This window comes from Callospermophilus lateralis, chromosome X (assembly GCF_048772815.1).
Source record: "Callospermophilus lateralis isolate mCalLat2 chromosome X, mCalLat2.hap1, whole genome shotgun sequence".
Classification (NCBI taxonomy): Eukaryota; Metazoa; Chordata; class Mammalia; order Rodentia; family Sciuridae; genus Callospermophilus; species Callospermophilus lateralis.
This window is the reverse complement of record NC_135325.1, coordinates 38,728,936-38,746,365: the sequence shown is the minus strand read 5'-3', so window position 1 is coordinate 38,746,365 and position 17,430 is coordinate 38,728,936. Positions and strand designations below refer to the sequence as shown.

The 17,430-nt window shown below is 38.0% G+C and overlaps 1 protein-coding gene across 2 annotated transcripts in view; it reads left to right on the top strand.

Moving 5' to 3' along the window:
* The window catches only part of Phf8 (PHD finger protein 8), an 82,283-nt gene that overhangs the window by 15,999 nt on the left and 48,854 nt on the right, over positions 1-17,430 (top strand). For both annotated transcript variants that reach the window (XM_077106716.1, XM_077106715.1), the window contains exons 3-8: positions 6,847-6,932; positions 7,313-7,421; positions 10,995-11,155; positions 11,760-11,901; positions 13,400-13,586; positions 16,278-16,440. In XM_077106716.1, coding sequence (XP_076962831.1) covers positions 6,847-6,932; positions 7,313-7,421; positions 10,995-11,155; positions 11,760-11,901; positions 13,400-13,586; positions 16,278-16,440 — 848 coding nt within the window. The remainder of the gene's footprint in view (positions 1-6,846; positions 6,933-7,312; positions 7,422-10,994; positions 11,156-11,759; positions 11,902-13,399; positions 13,587-16,277; positions 16,441-17,430) is intronic.

Genomic DNA, 17,430 nt, shown 5'->3' with positions numbered 1-17,430 from the left:
CAGTTTGGTTTTCAAGTCTGTATTTTTAACCTCTGTGTTTTATGTCTCTGAATACTTTATTGAATGCCCTGATATTGTGGAGATTGGATATAAGAATATATATTAAGTTTATAGCTCAGTTTTTTCTCAGTTCCTTTTGTGCAGGCTTCAAATTTACTCATTCACTCACTGTCCTGTTACCTTGCTTTATTATTTTAGCACTTAAGAAACTATTCTGGCACCACCTGTTTGTCTCTCCCTCTAGAACATCCACTCCATGAGGGCCGTATCCTGTGTATAATGAATATCTGTTCATTTATGTACTCATTTATTTAATAAATATTTATTGAGTGCCTGTCATGTGCCAGGCTCTGCAGGACATGTTGGGGATAATTCATCTTAATTTCAAGAACTGGACCTATAATAATTCTCCTCTTCACTATGGAAGCCATTGAGAACAAAAGAGTACTGACCATTCTGGGTTTCAGGTGGTAATTATTAAGACAGTGCAGCCAGAAATCCAATTTTCTTTTTTTTAAATATTTTATTAGTTATTGATGGACCTTTATTTATTTAATTGCTTATATGTGGTGCTGAGAATCGAACTCAGTGCCTCACGCATGCTAAGCAAGCACTCTACCACTGAGCCACAACTCCAGCCCCCAGAAACCCAATTTTCATCTGTCTTCCTGATCTCAGGAGTTACCTAGGTCAGTGAATGTTGAGTAAGACAGCAAAATGGAGAAGGCAAGGACTTTGTTGGTCAGAATATATAGTCTAGTAAATGTAGTAAGGCCAGACAGCAAATAAGTGAGCAGTTGCAGGTCAGCATGGTGAGGACTGAAATAGGGATAGAGTATGTGTGTGTGTCTGGGGGATGCCACAGCAGCAGGGAAGAAGAATGGGAATGGTCCAGGTAGAGGGAGCCATGTGTGATGAAGCCCAGAGATAAGAAAGAACATAATACAGAGAGTTCAGCTGGCTTTTTGTTTTTAGTTTTCTCTTTTTGAGGTGCTAGGGATAGAACCCAAGGCTTCATCCATGCTGGCAAGTGTTCTACCACTGACATCCCCAGCCTGCTTTTTAGGTCAAGGATGGATTCATGTGCATATGATTACTGTAATCACATGAAGCCCCACACCTGAGATTATTGCTCTGACATTGTTCTGAAATTCTTAATAATTTTATTTTTGGATTTGTTTTGTGTGTGGTGAGACAGCCAAGCGTGTGCTAGAAATTTAGAACATTTATTCAGACACTATTTTAAACACTTTATGTTTATTCATTTACTTACTTATTTATATTTTGGGTACTGGGCATTTAACCCAGGGGTACTTTACCACTAAGTCACATCCCCAGCCCTTTTTATTTTTTATTTTGAGACAGGGTCTCATTAAGTTGCTGATTCTGGCCTGGAATTTGAGATCCTTCTGCCTCAGCCTCCTAAATCACTGCCATTATAGGCATGCGCCACCATGCCTAACAGCTCATTTACTTTAGATAATTTAAGGATGAGGAAACTGAAGCACAGAGGGGTTAAATATAAAGCTAGTAAGCAGCATTCCCAGAATTTTATTTTATTTTTTCCACGTTACTTGGGATTGAACCCTGGGGCACTCTACCACTGAGCTATATCACCAGTCCTTTTTATTTTTTATTTTGAGACAGGCTCTTGCCAAATTGCTGAGACTGGCATTCAATTTGCGATCCTCCTGCCTCAGCCTCCCAAGTTTCTGGGATCATAGTCCTGTGCTACCATGTCCCCAGTGCATAGCCAGGATTTAAATATAGTTGAAGTGCTAGGAATATAGCTCAGTGGTAGAGCCCTTGCCTAGCAAAGGTGAGGCCCTGGATTTAATCCCTGGCACTACAAAAATATATATAAAAAAACAAAATGGAAAGTCCCAACAAAAGACAAAGAACCACAGGTGGTCTATCTCTAAAGCCTGGTTTCTTTTTTTTGTTGTTGGGGGTTACTGGGGATTTAACTCGGGGGCATTCAACCACTGAGCCACATTCTCAGCCCTATTTTGTATTTTATTTAGAGACAGGGTCTCACTGAGTTGCTTAGTGCCTCGCTTTTGCTGAGCCTGGCTTTGAACTTATGATCTTCCTACCTCATCATCCTGAGCTGCTGGGATTACAGGCATGTGCCACAGCACCCAGCAAGACTGAATTCTTAAGTAGATGCTAGATATCTTCTTCAGAATATAGTGAAGGGAAGGGATGAGAGGCAAGTCAGTGATGGCTGACTGGCTTAATTGTCTGTTGAAGTTATGGTACCATTTGTTGAAGTAGGGAATGAGAGAGAGAGAGAGAGAAAGAGAGAGAGAGAGAGAGAAGGTTTAGGGGCTGACAGGAGGAGAAATGTAGTTTTCATGTTGAATTTTAAGTATATAAATGGGCTATCAAGTAGAAATACTCATGAGAAATTTGGAGGAAGATTATGAATCTCAGCTGAAATACCTGGGGTTGAGTTCTAAGTGTATACAGGACACATGGACCTGAGAGTGAGATCAGTGAAGGAAAGTGAGGAACTAGTGTCCAGGCAGTATTTATAGACTAGACAAGAGAAAAAGTTCACTAGGAAACAGAAGGAACAGATAGAGAAAAATATGACTATATTATATCCCTTTTCACAATCCTCCTATGACTCCCTAGTTTTTTACTCAGGAAAAGCCAAAGTCCTTAACAGTGTCCTACAAAACTCTACTATATGACCTTATTTCTTTCCTGTACTGTTACTATCTTCCTCACTCTTATTCCAGAGCAACATTCCTCCTTTCTGTTGTTTGAATATTCTAGGCATGCTATTCTAATTGGGGTATTCTTCCCACATATCCATATGGTCTGCTCTCTTATTGTCTTGAGGTCTTTATTCAAAACTCATTTTGTTAGTCATTCCCTGATTTCCCTAACCTATTATTTCACCCCACAATCATTTTTTCCTCACCCCCATTGTGTGTGTGTGTGTGTGTGTGTGTGTGTGTGTGTGTGTTTGTGTGTGAACTTGTATATACAGGTTGGACATCCCTAATCTGATATCTGAAATGCTCTGAAATTCAGATTTTCATGTTACAGATAGTCACCTAGTAAAGAATATAAACATATACATGGGAAACCCATGGGTACCCTGGTGCCTATTCCTTAGCTAATGTTTAATGAGATGACATTTAATGAATATCTGCCAGGCCATGGTTTAGGGGCTGGTAAGACAAAGATACAAAACAAATCTGAAGCACTTCTTATCCCAAGCATACTCAACTGGTGTACACACATATATTCTCTTTCCTGCTTTAATTTTTCTATTTGGCTCTTCTCACTATCTAATTACAATATACATCACTGATTGATTGTATTGGTTTATCTTGTTTCTTGTTTGCATTCCCTGCAAGAATGTCAGCTCTATGAGGGCAGGGATTTTTATATGCCTTGTTTTGTATCTTTGTCTTACCAGCCCCTAAACCATGGCCTGGCAGATATTCATTATATATTATCTGATTAAACATTAGCTAAAGGAATAGGCATCAGCATGCCCATGGGGTGTTATGAAAGTCAGGGGTAGTAATCTTATCAATGGAGAGAGTGCAGGGCTGGCAGTATGGAAATGGTGCCAAGAAGTCAAGTGAGATAAAGGAGATAAGTGCTTAATGCATATATTAATGAAGAGATTAGGGTCATTGGTGAGATCTGTTTTAAAGAAGCTGGGAACTACAGTCATCCTATATAGCAGGCAATGAGAAAGTAAATATTGCAACCCTAAAAATAATTTTCATCATTTTGAATCTGGTAGAACACCTCTGGTTATTACTGAGCAACTATGAGTGATAGAGAAACTTTATTATATATACTACTGTGCCTTTTGAAGATTGTACCATGTACAACTATAACCTATTCAAAAAAGGGTAATTATGAAATATATAGGTTTGGATGTGAAGAGTTAGAGAGGATCAGATAGCAGTGAGGAAAGGAAAGTGCATAGATGGGTCTTATCTTTTTTGTTTGCAAAGATCAATGGGTTTGTTTAAATGCTATTTTGAAAGAGGTAAAGAGGAACAGGTTGCAGATACTGCAGAAAGAAGGAATAATTGATCAAAAATGTAAGAAAAGATGTAACCTGGATTTAAGCACTGGCTTTAGAAGGAAAGAAAGGGGTACTTTCATTGTAGGAGGAGGAAAAGATGGATTTATAAGGAGGTAGATTTGGTGGTGGGAAGATTAGATAGTTTCTATCTGATTACTTCATTTTCTCTAAGAAGTAGGAAGCAAGGTTATTTGCTGAGAAAGAAGAGGGAAGTAGTAGATCAGAGATTTGAAATCCACTGTGGATCACGGGGAAGAGCTGAGTAGGGAGTTTTTGGAGGATTATTTTGGACAGTGTAAATTTATTGTGCCCCCAATACAATGTGTGATTTCTCTCTAGCCATATCCAGTGGTACAATTTTATGTAGTTGGATTGAGCCATGGTTGGAGTTTACATGGGGTGGAAGGCAGTGGGGCAAGTGAGGATATCTGTAAGAGAATGCTGGAGGGAGGAATAGTGGATCTTTTTCTTTTTTTCCCAAAAACTTGGGATCAAACCCAGGGCCTTGATCATGCTAGGCAAGCACTGAGCTACATCCCCAGTGTCCCCACTCCATTTTGGTATTGGAAATGGAACCTGGGATGCTTTATCACTGAGCCACATCCCTGGTTCTTTTTTATTTTCTATTTTGAGACATCGTCTTTCTAAGTTTCTGAGGATCTTGCTAAGTTGTTGAGTCTGTCCTCGAACTTGTGATCCTCTTGCCTCAGTCTCCTTAGTGTCACATATCTGCTCAACAGCTTTTAAATTTTATTTTGAAAATAGAGTCTTGCTAAGTTGCCCAGACTGGCCTTTAATTTGATACTCCTGCCCCAGCCTCCTGATTAGGTTATGGTTGCAGATGATCCCCACCATACCTAGCTATGGAGTCTAAGCTAGATAGGAAAATAGAACAAAGTTGAGAAGAGGTGAATAGGTGAAAAGTAGAAGGATCAAGATATTCTAAGGACAAAACAAGGTGTAGTGAGTGAGTGCTGGAAGTATATACTTGTGGTCAGAGAGAGTGATGTATAAATTTCATATTCCAGAGATGAAGTAATTGCTCTTTGTTGAAAATATCTGTGGGATGGCCATGAAAGTTGGTAGCTGAAATAGGAGTGGAGGTAATAGTGTTGGAAGATGAGAAGATCAAAGAACTAAGAGCCCAGGATGTTGGGCCTCCATGTTGATGCTGAATACCACATAGTATATTGGCAGGACTTAGGGTAAAATGAATCTGTGAGTAGGTTCTTTCGTGATAAAAGGGGGGTTTATTGGGGAAATGGTTACTGGCAGTGATGAAAAAGAATAGAAAGTAGTACAGCTACATAGTATGAAACTGAGAGGAATGAGAGATCTTACACAAAGGTAGAGGAGAGGTGATCTTATCTCACTGGAGGGTGAGGGTGATATCTGCTCACAGTGCTGCCCTGAGTTATGAGAGGATCTTGGGGAACTTAGAGCTTCTGTTTGCAAGGCAAGAGCTTCCACTTGCAAGGTGTACAATGCTTCTTAGACTTTCTGTGGCAAAGGATCCAGGGTATTTTTTTCTTTATTTCTGTTCTATAATAGACCAATCCTTTTCCAAAATAAATTTTTTACTTAGAAAAATAGTATGAACAAAAATATTAGCTATCACTTATTGATTACTTACTGTGTGCCAGATTGTGCTATATACTTTCATGATTGAGTCTTTAAAGAAAACCCCTCAAAGTTTTTATTGATAGCCACAATTTATTGATAAGCTATAGGTTTACAGACACAGGATTTATTATTTGGGAATATTGTGGTATGTTGGGATCTTGATCCCAGACAGTATATGAGCATGGTCTAATTTCATTGTAGAGATAGAAAATACAAATAAAAAGCAAGAAATAATCACTCATAAACATTATTAACTATAAAATATTTTTAGTGCTTTTCATTTAATAAAGGATCTCAATAGTTTCAAATTTGGATTATATGTTGATTTTGTGGCACTGGGGATTGAACTGAGGGACTCACACATTCTAGGCAAGTGCTCTACCACTGTTTTATATGCCCAGCCCTCTGTTATATGTTGAAAAAGTGTTTTGGATATATTGGATATATAATTAAATAAAATACTATTAAAATTAATTTCCTTGTTTCTTTTTACCTTTTAAATGTGGCTATTTAGAACACGTAAAATTACATATTTGGTTCATATTATATTTCTGTGGATAGAATCTCTTCTAGCTTTGACTATTTTTAAGTCTTAATGAAGCTTTACTGTGTGTAGCTTTGTCATAATTATTTTAGATCAGAAGAAATTTTGCATTGATGAAAATGTTTCATAATCTGTTCAATATGATAGCAACTAACTACATGTGGCCACTGAACACTTGAAATGTAGCTAGTGTGATAGAGGAACTGCATTTTATTTTTTTAATTTATTACTTTTTTGTTTTTGTGGTGCTGGGGATTGAACTCAAGGCTTTGTGCATGTGGGGCAAGCACTCTACCAATCCCCAGCCCTTGTATTTTGTTTTGTTTTAAAATTTTTGTTGTTCTTGTAGATGGACAGTATGCCTTTATTTTATTTGTTTTATTTTTATGTGGTGCTAATGATCGAACCCAGTGACTCACACATGCTAGGTGCCCTGCCACTGAGCTACAGCCCAGCCCAAGGAACTGCATTTTAAATTTACTTAATTTTAATTAAATGTAAATAGTCATATGTACTAATAGCTACCATGCTGACAAGCTACTGTACTGAACAACACTGTTCTATACCTTATAAAAATAAGATTTTTATAAACCTTGGCCGTTTTTTTCTTTTCCAGTTGTGTTGGAGTTGAAGAGGAGAAGGCTGCTGACATTGACCTGTACCACTGCCCCAACTGTGAGGTCTTACATGGTCCCTCCATTAGTAAGTAGATCTTAAAGTTTCCATCAGAAGTTGGTCTAAAGGAGGGAGAGAACAAAGGAAGCTTGGGGAGGGGTGATTGCCTTTGTCTGAGTGCTTCAGATTCATCATCTTTAGAAAACAGCAGAAATCTGTGCAGGTCAGCAGCTGCTGCAACAAGAGGACAGAAATGTATAACTTTACCTGCCTTCCTTCCCAGGGATTGCCCAGAGAAAGCACCCATCTGCACTAGGAACTTTCCTGAGTCTGAGAGCCTCATTGACGCCTGATACTTTTGGGGGTTGATAGACAGGAAGAGAGGAAGAATCTGTTGAGGCCTTTGTTCTTGGAATCATAGATCACGGCCACTCTGACTCATGATCTCGTGTCTTTTTCTGGCTTAGTGAAAAAACGCCGTGGATCTTCAAAAGGGCATGATACACACAAGGGGAAGCCAGTGAAGACTGGGAGCCCTATGTTCATTCGAGAACTCCGCAGTAGGACTTTTGACAGGTGAGGACCGTAGGGCTCTGGGAGGCTGGAACCCATCTCTTCTCAACTTTTCCAATGTCTGTGCTGTTAGGTGTCACCCCATTCATGGACATTTTCTGGGCTCCTTAAGTTCCCTCTGGGGAGGAAATTTCTGTTTTGGTCAGTTTCTGAGAAATAATAGCTAAAGTTTAATTTGATGTGCACAATATATTATAGTCCACTTGTAAAAATTTGTTCTAGCATGTGCAATACCCTAAGTTCAGTCCCCACCACTGCAAATAAACAAACAAGAATGTGCAGTAATTGGGAGGTAGTATTCCCAAAAGTCAGAAGATGATATTTATATGCCCCCACAAAGTGTTAGAACCGGCTGGAAGGAATCTTAAAAATAAGTAAATTTAATTCTCTCATTGTAGAGAAGGGAAAACTTTGTTTTTGGTACTAGGGATTAATTGCTGCTTAAAATGAACTCTTATCAGATTCCTAACCATGACCATTCTAAGTCTTTTTTCATCCACAGACCTTTATTTTTGTTGTTGTTGTTGTTAATATTATGAGGATTGAACCCAGTGGCTATATCCCTGAGCTACATCCCAGCCCCCTTTTTTAATTATGAGACAGCATTTTGCTAAGTTGCTTAGGGCATTGCTAAGTTGTTGAGGCTGGTCTTGAACTTAAAAACTTACTGCCTTAGCCTATTGAGTTGCTGGGACTACAGGTATGCACTACCATGCTGGGCAGAGAAGAGGAAACATTTTAAAAATAAAAATTTTTGAGTGGTCATCTATTTCTTTTTCAATCAAAAAGAAGTTTCTTTTTCCTTTTTTTATTGAGTTGCCTTATTAAAAATAGATTAAATAATTTATGAATTGAACAAAGATAATGAGTTAAAAGTTAATGAATGAAGAACTCTTTTACTTGTTTTTTTGGAGGGGGCATTTTCAGGTTTTCTGTGATTAAGTATTACTTTTAGGATTAAGTATTATTTTTTTTTTTCATCTTAATATTTTTTTTTTTTGCTTTTTTTTTTAAAGGCCTGTGAGTCTCTTCTCCACCCCAGACCTCTTAGGTCCTTTCTAAGTCATTTAATAACTTGTGAATTATTTCAAAAATAACCTTGCATATATGTTTTTTTCTTTTCTTCTTTTTATAAACCAGGGATTGAACCAGTGGCACTTAATCACTCAGCCACATCCCTGGTTCTTTTTAGTTTTTATTTTGAAAGGGGTCTTGCTGAGGGCCTTGCTGAGTTGCTGAGCCTGGCTTTGAACTTGTGATCCTCCTGCCTCAGCCTCCCACGCTGCTGGGATTGCAGGCATGTGCTAATGTGCTCAGCTCTTTTCATTTTTGGACACAAATGGAAACCATATATTCATCTTCCTTTTTTTAACTTAAACTATATATCTTGGAGATAAATCCATAACGACAAATACTAGTGTTCTTCATTCTTTTTAAAGCTATTTAGTATTACATTATTTGGATACAACATTTATTTAACTAGTTCTCTATTAATGAATATTTAAGATGTGCAGATATTTTGGTATTAGAAAAATACTTCTGTGAATATCTATGTACTTAACATTTTTGCATATGTGAACATATATGTAGATTTACTGTCTTTCAGTGAAATTGTTAGGTCAAAGAGGATGGGCTTTAAAATTTTAAATGTTGCCATTTTTTTCGTTGTTTTCACCATTTCATACTCCCACAGACAATGTGTTAAGGGTGCTGATTTCCCTATATCCTGCCCAACATTATTTATTATCAAACTAGTTTTGCCCTTCTGATAAGATAAAATGAAATATTTTTGTTTCTACTTGTATTACTTTAATTATGAAGGAGGTAAATAGATTTTTGTACATTTATATGTCATCTTTATTTCTTTTTAAAATATCTTTTAGTTGTAGTTGGACACAATACCTTTATTTTATTTATTTATTTTTATGTGGTTCTGAGGATTGAACCCAGAGCCTCACATGTGTTTTTGAGCTCTCTACCGCTGAGCCACAATCCCAGCCCTTATCTTTATTTCTTTGTCTGGTAACCATCTGCTTATATTGATAATTTTTCAATTGTTTTACTGTTTCCTAGTAATTTATAACAGCTTTCCTTGAAGAAATTTTAATTTTTTGTTTAGTTAAATTTGTTTATTACTAATTTTAGTGACTACTGGGCCTTGGCGCTCTCATGGTTTTCCCACTACCCTTATGGCTTTAGTTTTTGCAATTTAATCTTTGGGCCACTTAGAGTTAGATAGATATTAAGCTCTTAATATGTTTGTCCTAACACAACTTGTCAAATAGTCTATTATCTTTTTTTTGTGTGTGTGTGGTGCTGGGGATTGAACCCAGGGTCTTGTGCCCACTAAGCACATGCTCTGCTACTGAGGTACATCCCCAGCTACTCTATTATCCTTTTTTGTTAGTACCAGGATTGAACTCAGGGGCACTCAACCACTGAGCCACATCCCTAGCCTTATTATGTATTTTATTTAGAGACAGGGTGTCACTGAGAATGCCGCAGTCTGGCTGGGCACAATTTAGGAGCCACTTGTCAAAAGAAACTAACTTTATTTTTAGAACCACTCACGCCAAACGAAACAGCTCCTCAGGAAAAACCCTCAGAGCCCAACTGCCACCACCGGCTTCCCACAAGCCACTCCCCCAACCACCAGCCTCTCCACCTCCCACAGTCCTCCTGCTCTTGAGGCCAATTGGCTGGGTCGCATGAGCGGAACCAAAGAAGTCCCCCAATGAGCAGCTCCGTGGCCTGAAAGGGCAGGGAAACAGTCCAATGAGCATCACCGCAGAGGAGCCAATCAGCTAGATGTTGCTGGGGCCGCTGTGAGCCAATCATCAGCTGGAAGTCTGAAAGTTTGCTGGGGCCCCTTCGGCTGTGGCTCTCAACAGACAGGGTGTCACTGAGTTGCTTAGCACCTCGCTTTTGCTGAGGTTGGCTTTGAACTTGATTCTCCTGTCCTAGTCTCCCAAGCTTCTGGGATTATAAGTGTGCATCAGCATGCCAGGCTTAAGTCTTTTATCTTTTTACCAGCATGTTCTTTTTAAAACTCTTGTTGGGCTGGGATTGTGGCTCAGTCGTAGAGCACTTGTTTAGCACATGTGAGGCCCTGGGTTCAATCATCAGCACCACATAAAAATAAATAAATAAAATAAAGGTATAAAAATATTTTTAAAAAAGAAAAAAAAGAAAAACTCTTGTTTCCTAGCTAATTAAGAATGTTGAGAAAATACTCTCATTGGCTAATGTTTTAAATGGAATGCTGTTGCTCTCGGTTAAAACAAATCAGCTAATCTTATTAGATGTGTCTTTTCTTCCTAGGCAGGCTGTTCATGATTTCTTCTTTTGCCATCCAGAGAAAAGCACCCTATTGACTGGATATTCCTGAACTTTGCCAATGACCTTATCTTTAGCCTTGGACAGGTTGTTTCTTCCCTGGCACATGAGGTTTATGCCATTAGTCACCAGTTCATATGAGGCTCCCCGGGGATGACCCCACTCTTTGAGTAATAGCTTCCCATGAGGCCTTTAGTGAGCCCAGCCTCAGACTCAAGATTTCTTTCCTGTGGCCCACAGCTCAGATGAAGTAATTCTGAAGCCCACTGGCAATCAGCTGACTGTGGAATTCCTGGAAGAGAATAGCTTCAGTGTACCCATCCTGGTCTTGAAGAAGGATGGGTTGGGAATGACGCTGCCCTCGCCATCATTCACCGTGAGGGATGTGGAACACTATGTTGGTAAGACACTGCAGATCCTCTTAACTGACATATTCCACTCTTACCAAGATCTATGTCCCTTTCCCTCCAATCCACCTTTTGCATTTACTTTCTAGTCATCTTGGGCATCTGAATAGCTTGCCTGGAGTCATTCTTGGGTAAAGCTAGAGCCAAAATCTTAAGTTTCCTCTTTTTTCCTCTTAATAGACCACAAAAATTAGGTTGAGCCCCATTTTTGCCTGTGGAATTTTAGGGATTATGGCTTTATTGTCCTCGGTTGAGATAAGTGTCTTTGACTCTTACCCTCATATGCCAGTTGTTACTCTGGACATGATTTTGGGGGGGATAGAAGAAGAGAATGAGGAAATAGGGCCAAGGAAGGTAGGAACTCTGTGTCAGGGAGTTTCATAGTCCTAACAAACCTGGACCCACCACATAGGTCTACAGTAAGTGTAAGTGATGTATTCCTACCTTACCTCCTTAATGCACATACACACACGTGCATACATATATACATCATTCAAGGACAGAAGTTTTGAGTAAAAGGCCATATGCTTGTGATAAACCAGTGAGTCTTCCCCTTTCCTTGATTTCACTTGGTACAGAACCAATCTCTTTACTCTAGGTTCTGAGAAGGAGATTGATGTGATTGATGTGGCCCGTCAGGCTGACTGCAAGATGAAACTTGGTGATTTTGTGAAATATTATTACAGCGGGAAGAGGGAGAAAGTCCTCAATGTCATTAGTTTGGAATTCTCTGATACCAGGTAGGAGGGCAAGGGTAACAAAATAAACTCTGACAAAGTGTCTGCAACTGCTGGTATGCTGAGTATATATTTGTGTTCCTTTCCCTTTCAAGGGTAGCCACTCCCATTATAATGAGCAAGTCATATTTCTTCTCCAGAGTTTCTAACATTAGAAAATTATATAGTTTCTTTTAATTTTTGTCTCCTTCAAGGCCTAGGACAGCATTCCAAATTTTTACAGTATTTAGCTTGTGTCCTGGTCATTGTCTAACTACTGCTGGGATAAGTCTTCTGTCCCTGGAAATAGATTGACTAAAATTACCCCCATGTAGTTTCTCTAATGATAAAATGAAAACAAAGCTGTATTATAGACTTTAGATGATTCCATTTGGACTCATGTACTCAATAGATAATAGTCTTCACTGTATACAGACTGGGAAATACAAAGAAATATAACATGTCATTTTACCCTTAGGGATGCTTACTGTCTGGTTATATATGTTTTTTACTTTTAATTTTGAAATACTTGGAGATTCACAGGAAGTTACAACAAACTGTGTAGGAAGGTCCTGTTTCCCACAATGGTAACATCTTACATAATTGTAGTACAATATTAAAACCCTTGCTGTTATTTTTAAGATTCAAAATTAAACAGGTATTTAAGACCTGTTTGTTTTTTTAAATCTTGCTTTATCATGAAAGACTATCTGAGATAGCTTACAGAGATGCAGAGAGGGGGAAAAGAGAATATTAGAATATTAGAACAAAGGAAAATAAAGGTGGAAAAGTAGGGAGCATATGATAGTACTCTGCACATGCCATGCAATGTATGAATGTCTGGATAGTCGGGGTGGACTGTTTTCACTGAATCTTTTAAAGGTTGGAACAAAGAGGAGAGTGCAACATTATAAGATCTGTGGTTTTATAAGGGATAAAATCAAGCAGATGTTTCAGAGTAACACTTGTTTACCCAGAACTGATCCCTGAGAGGTTTCACTAATGACTTCTCATAAAGAAGATACTATGAGGGGCTGGGGTTGTGGCTCAGTAGTGGAGCACTTGCCTCACACCTGTGAGGCACTGGGCCCAATGCTCTGCACCACATAAAAACAAACAAAATGAGGGTATCATGTCCATTTACAACTAAAAATTTATATATATATATATATATATATATGTGTGTGTGTGTATATATATATATATATATATATATATATATATATATATATATATAAAAGATACTATTAGGTGGAGATGATACAATAACTGTTATAAACTAATTGCCAAGTATGGATAGTATGAGCATTTAGTGGAAGAAACAACTAACTTCTCCTGGGAAAGGCTGTGGTGTTGGGGTTTGGATTTTGGGAACTGTGTGAAATAAAGATGCTGATCCAACTTATACATGGAGAGAACTTGTTCTGTCTTATCTGTCAATGAGATACTAGGATTTTATTCAGGTATCATCCTTCAGTTCCCAATCAGAACTAACATTTGCTTTCTACTCCTTCCTTGGTAGGCTTTCCAACCTTGTGGAGACACCTAAGATTGTTCGCAAGCTGTCATGGGTTGAGAACTTGTGGCCTGAGGAATGTGTCTTTGAGAGACCCAATGTGCAGAAGTACTGCCTCATGAGTGTGCGGGATAGTTATACAGATTTTCACATTGACTTTGGTGGCACCTCAGTCTGGTATCATGTGCTCAAGGTAGGAATGGATATGACTTCTGGAGGCAGCCAGGCCTTGAGCATCCCTGCTTGTGTCAAATGACAGCACAAAATATGCTGCTTGGGTCTACTTACCTCCTCAATCCTGTTTGGGTGATATTTCTATATAATTATTCTGTCAGGATTCTCTCCTTGGTGGATGTTCCATATAATAAAATGATGATGGTCTGTTTCTATAGTTTTAGTGCTCAATCAAAAATTTTTTTTAATAACAGCAGATGCCTAAGTTTTTCCCCCACTGTTACCTCCTTAAATGAACCAATTTATACTCCAACCAACATGTATAAAAATGTCCATATTTACTTTAGAAATTCTGGTATCATGAGAAACTTCTGCTCCCCTCACATTTATTAAGGTGTAATTCATACACATTAAAATTCATCTATTTTAAGTGTACAGTTAAATGAGTTTTGAAAACTGTATACAGTCATTTATCTGCCACCACAATTATAATAGACTACATATGAGAAGTCTTTTAAAGTCACAATTTCTGTAGTTTTCCTTTCACTCGTTATTATAATTAGTAATTAGCATATTGTCAGTGATCATAAAGGATTTTTGCTGTCTGGAAAACAAATTTCCTAACTAAGTTTGATTGTTTTTCACCATTGTTCATACTATTTCATTTTCTTAATAGAAATGCCAAGGAAAGTGTGCAGGCTATTTGGATGATGGTTGATATCCAAATGATTATACCTTTTCAACTAGTTGTTTCCATTGGTTTATCATGAAAACATTGGAGCCAGGTGCTGTGGTGCACACTTGTAATCTCTAAGATACTGAGCAGGCTGAGGCAGGATGTTTTAGTCAGATTTTTTGTTGCTGTGACCAAAGTCCTTTAAAAGGTGAATAGTTTATTTTGGGGCTCACAGTGTCAGAGGTCTCAGTCTGTAGATGGCCTACTCCATTCCTCTGGGCCAGAGGTAAACCAGGACATATGGTGGAAGAGTGGTAAAGGAAAGCAACTGGGAACATGATACCAGGAAGCAAAGAGAGAGCTCTGCTGAACAAGGACAAAATATAAACCCCAAAGGCATACCCCCAGGGGCTCACCTCCTCCCGCCACACCTTACCTCCCTTGGGATACTACCACATTAATCCCCTGAGAGGGGGATTAATACACTGATCAGTTTAAACTTTTTAAACCCAATCATTTTTTCTCTGAACTTGTTTGCATTGTCTCATACATGAACTTTTGGGGGGACAACTGACATCTAAGCCATAACACAGGAGCATGGCAAATTTGAGGCCAGCTTGTGCAATTTAGCAAAATCCCACCTCAATTTTTTTTTAAATGTGTTGGGGATTTAACACAGTGATAAAATTTGACCAGCATGTGCAGGTTACTGGTTCCTAGTACCACAAAAAAAAAAAAAAAGAAAGAAAAGAAAAAATCTGGAGCCTGCAGCATGTAAATAAAAAATGCTGCTGATGCAAATGCTAGATTTAACTCTTATTTTGTTTTTATTATTATTTTGTCACTGGGGATTGAACACAGGAATACTTCACCACTTTATATTCTCAGTCCTTTTTGCTTTTTATTTTGAGACAGGGTCTCACTAAGTTGCTCAGGCTAGCCTTGACTTATGATCCTCCTGTCTTAACCTCCCAAGTTTCTGGGATTAACTTAAGTCTTTATTTTTAAATAATTTTATTTTCGTAGAAAAGTTAAAAAAAAAACAATGGGAAGATTTCCTGTGTATTCTCTACCCAAATTCCCCAAATGTTACCATTTTATTATATTTTTCTCTTTAAATCAAGCATAATAAAATGTATATATGTGTGTATATATGTATACACATACACTTTCTGAGAACTTTGAGAGTAGTTTCAGACATAGTGTCCTTTATCTCTAATAATTCAGTATGTAGTTCTTAAAAGCAAAGGTATTATATAATCACAGTATAGTTATCAAATGAGGAAATTAACATTGATATAATACTATTAGCTAATCTACAGGGCTGTCAAATTTCTCCAGTTGTACAGTAGATATTTTTAGTTTTGCTTTCCTGTGTTGAAATTTATTATTGTGAAATACTTGTTAAACAATAAAGCTATGGGAATATCTTTATGATAGTGGGTTTTTGTTTATTTTTTGCTTAATTATCTATCTGGTGATTATCCAGGCAAAACACAATTAGGAAATAAAATGTTCTTCCAACAGATAATCACCTAACATATAATCTTCCAGAAGTCCTTGGGCGATTACTGAACTTTTAAACTTTTATTAGCTTTGATTGCAGGTGTGAGAAGGAACACTCTGTAAATGGCATTTGAAGGCAAATTCAATTTTCTTCTCATGAGTAATATGGCCTTATAGTCTCCTAGGGTTAGAAGTATTGATCTACTCATCTACAGAGGCCATTTTTCATTTGGCATTGTATCTAAAATGGGAGCACTTGGTGTACATTTGTCCTAACTTGAGCAGTTTTGTTCAAAATGCCCCTTTCAGATTGTTTCTGTCAAATTTGTAGAAACTAAAAAGTGCAAAAAGGACTTTTGAAGTTTTCCAAATTCATATAAAAATGATGGCTGATGGATCTGGGAAAGAACCCTGACATCTTGCCATAGTCATGGAGTATGGGAGAGAGAATAGGTTTTTGGAACACCTCCAAAGGACTTCTCTGGCAACTCATGATATTTTTGGCCCTTCAACTTCTTTTTGTTTCAGGGTGAGAAGATTTTCTACCTGATCCGCCCAACAAATGCCAATCTGACTCTCTTTGAGTGCTGGAGCAGCTCCTCTAATCAAAACGAGATGTTCTTTGGGGACCAGGTGGACAAGTGCTACAAGTGTTCTGTGAAGCAAGGACAGACACTTTTCATTCCTACAGGTCTTTCCTGGGCTCCTATGGGGGAGGTTTGGGGAAGTTGTAAAGAACAGAGCTGTGGCACCATAGTCAGTTTCTTCCCATAATGTATTATCCTGATTATGTGGGATATCTCTCTCATACCAGCTGAAGGCTGAGAACCAGACCTCAGGAAAATTCATGTGGTGGCCAGTAAGCACCATGGTTGCTTTGGGGAGGTTGCAGATAGAGGGGTTAGGATGGGTGTCCAGGAGGAGGCTGGTGGAGTTCTTTGCATTGGGTTAATGTCAGTTTGCTAGACAGAGAACAGGCTTCTCTCTGCTCCCAGTATAGGAATAGTGACTGGAAGGCTTATAGTCTAGTCAATAAATTAGAATAACCTGTGATGCGGGTGGAACATTTTTCCTTAAACAATATATATCTAGCTTTTACTTATAGAATTCTTAAATCTGAGATGGGATCTGAGTTTGTGTTTTTTTGAAATAATTCCCCAGTTGTCTCAATTAGGGGAGAATTGACATCTTCACTTGATTCTTTCGTGAACACAAACTTCTCTTCATTTATTTAGATATCTCATGTCTTATATAATCACAATTATTGTGAAAATTTTTTGAAGTTGGTCTTTGATAAAACTCTCTAGTGAAATCACATGGACCTGAAGATTTCTTTTTTGGGGAACTCTTTAGTATTCAATTTCTTTAATATTTATAAGGCCATTGAAATTGTTTATTTCATGTTAGATGAGTTGCAGTAATCTATGCTTTTCAAGGAATTGGCCTATTCTATATTTTTTAATTTTTTTTTGCAGCACTGAGGATAGAATATCTCAAGCACATAATCTACCACTGAACTATGCCTCCAACCTTATTGTATCTGAATTGTCAAATTTATGTGCATAGGCCAGGTATGGTGGTATGTGCCAGGTACTCGGAAGGTTAATGCTGGAGTATTGCTGCTCATGAATTTTTTAAAAATATATTTTTTAGTTGGAGATGGACACAATACCTTTAATTT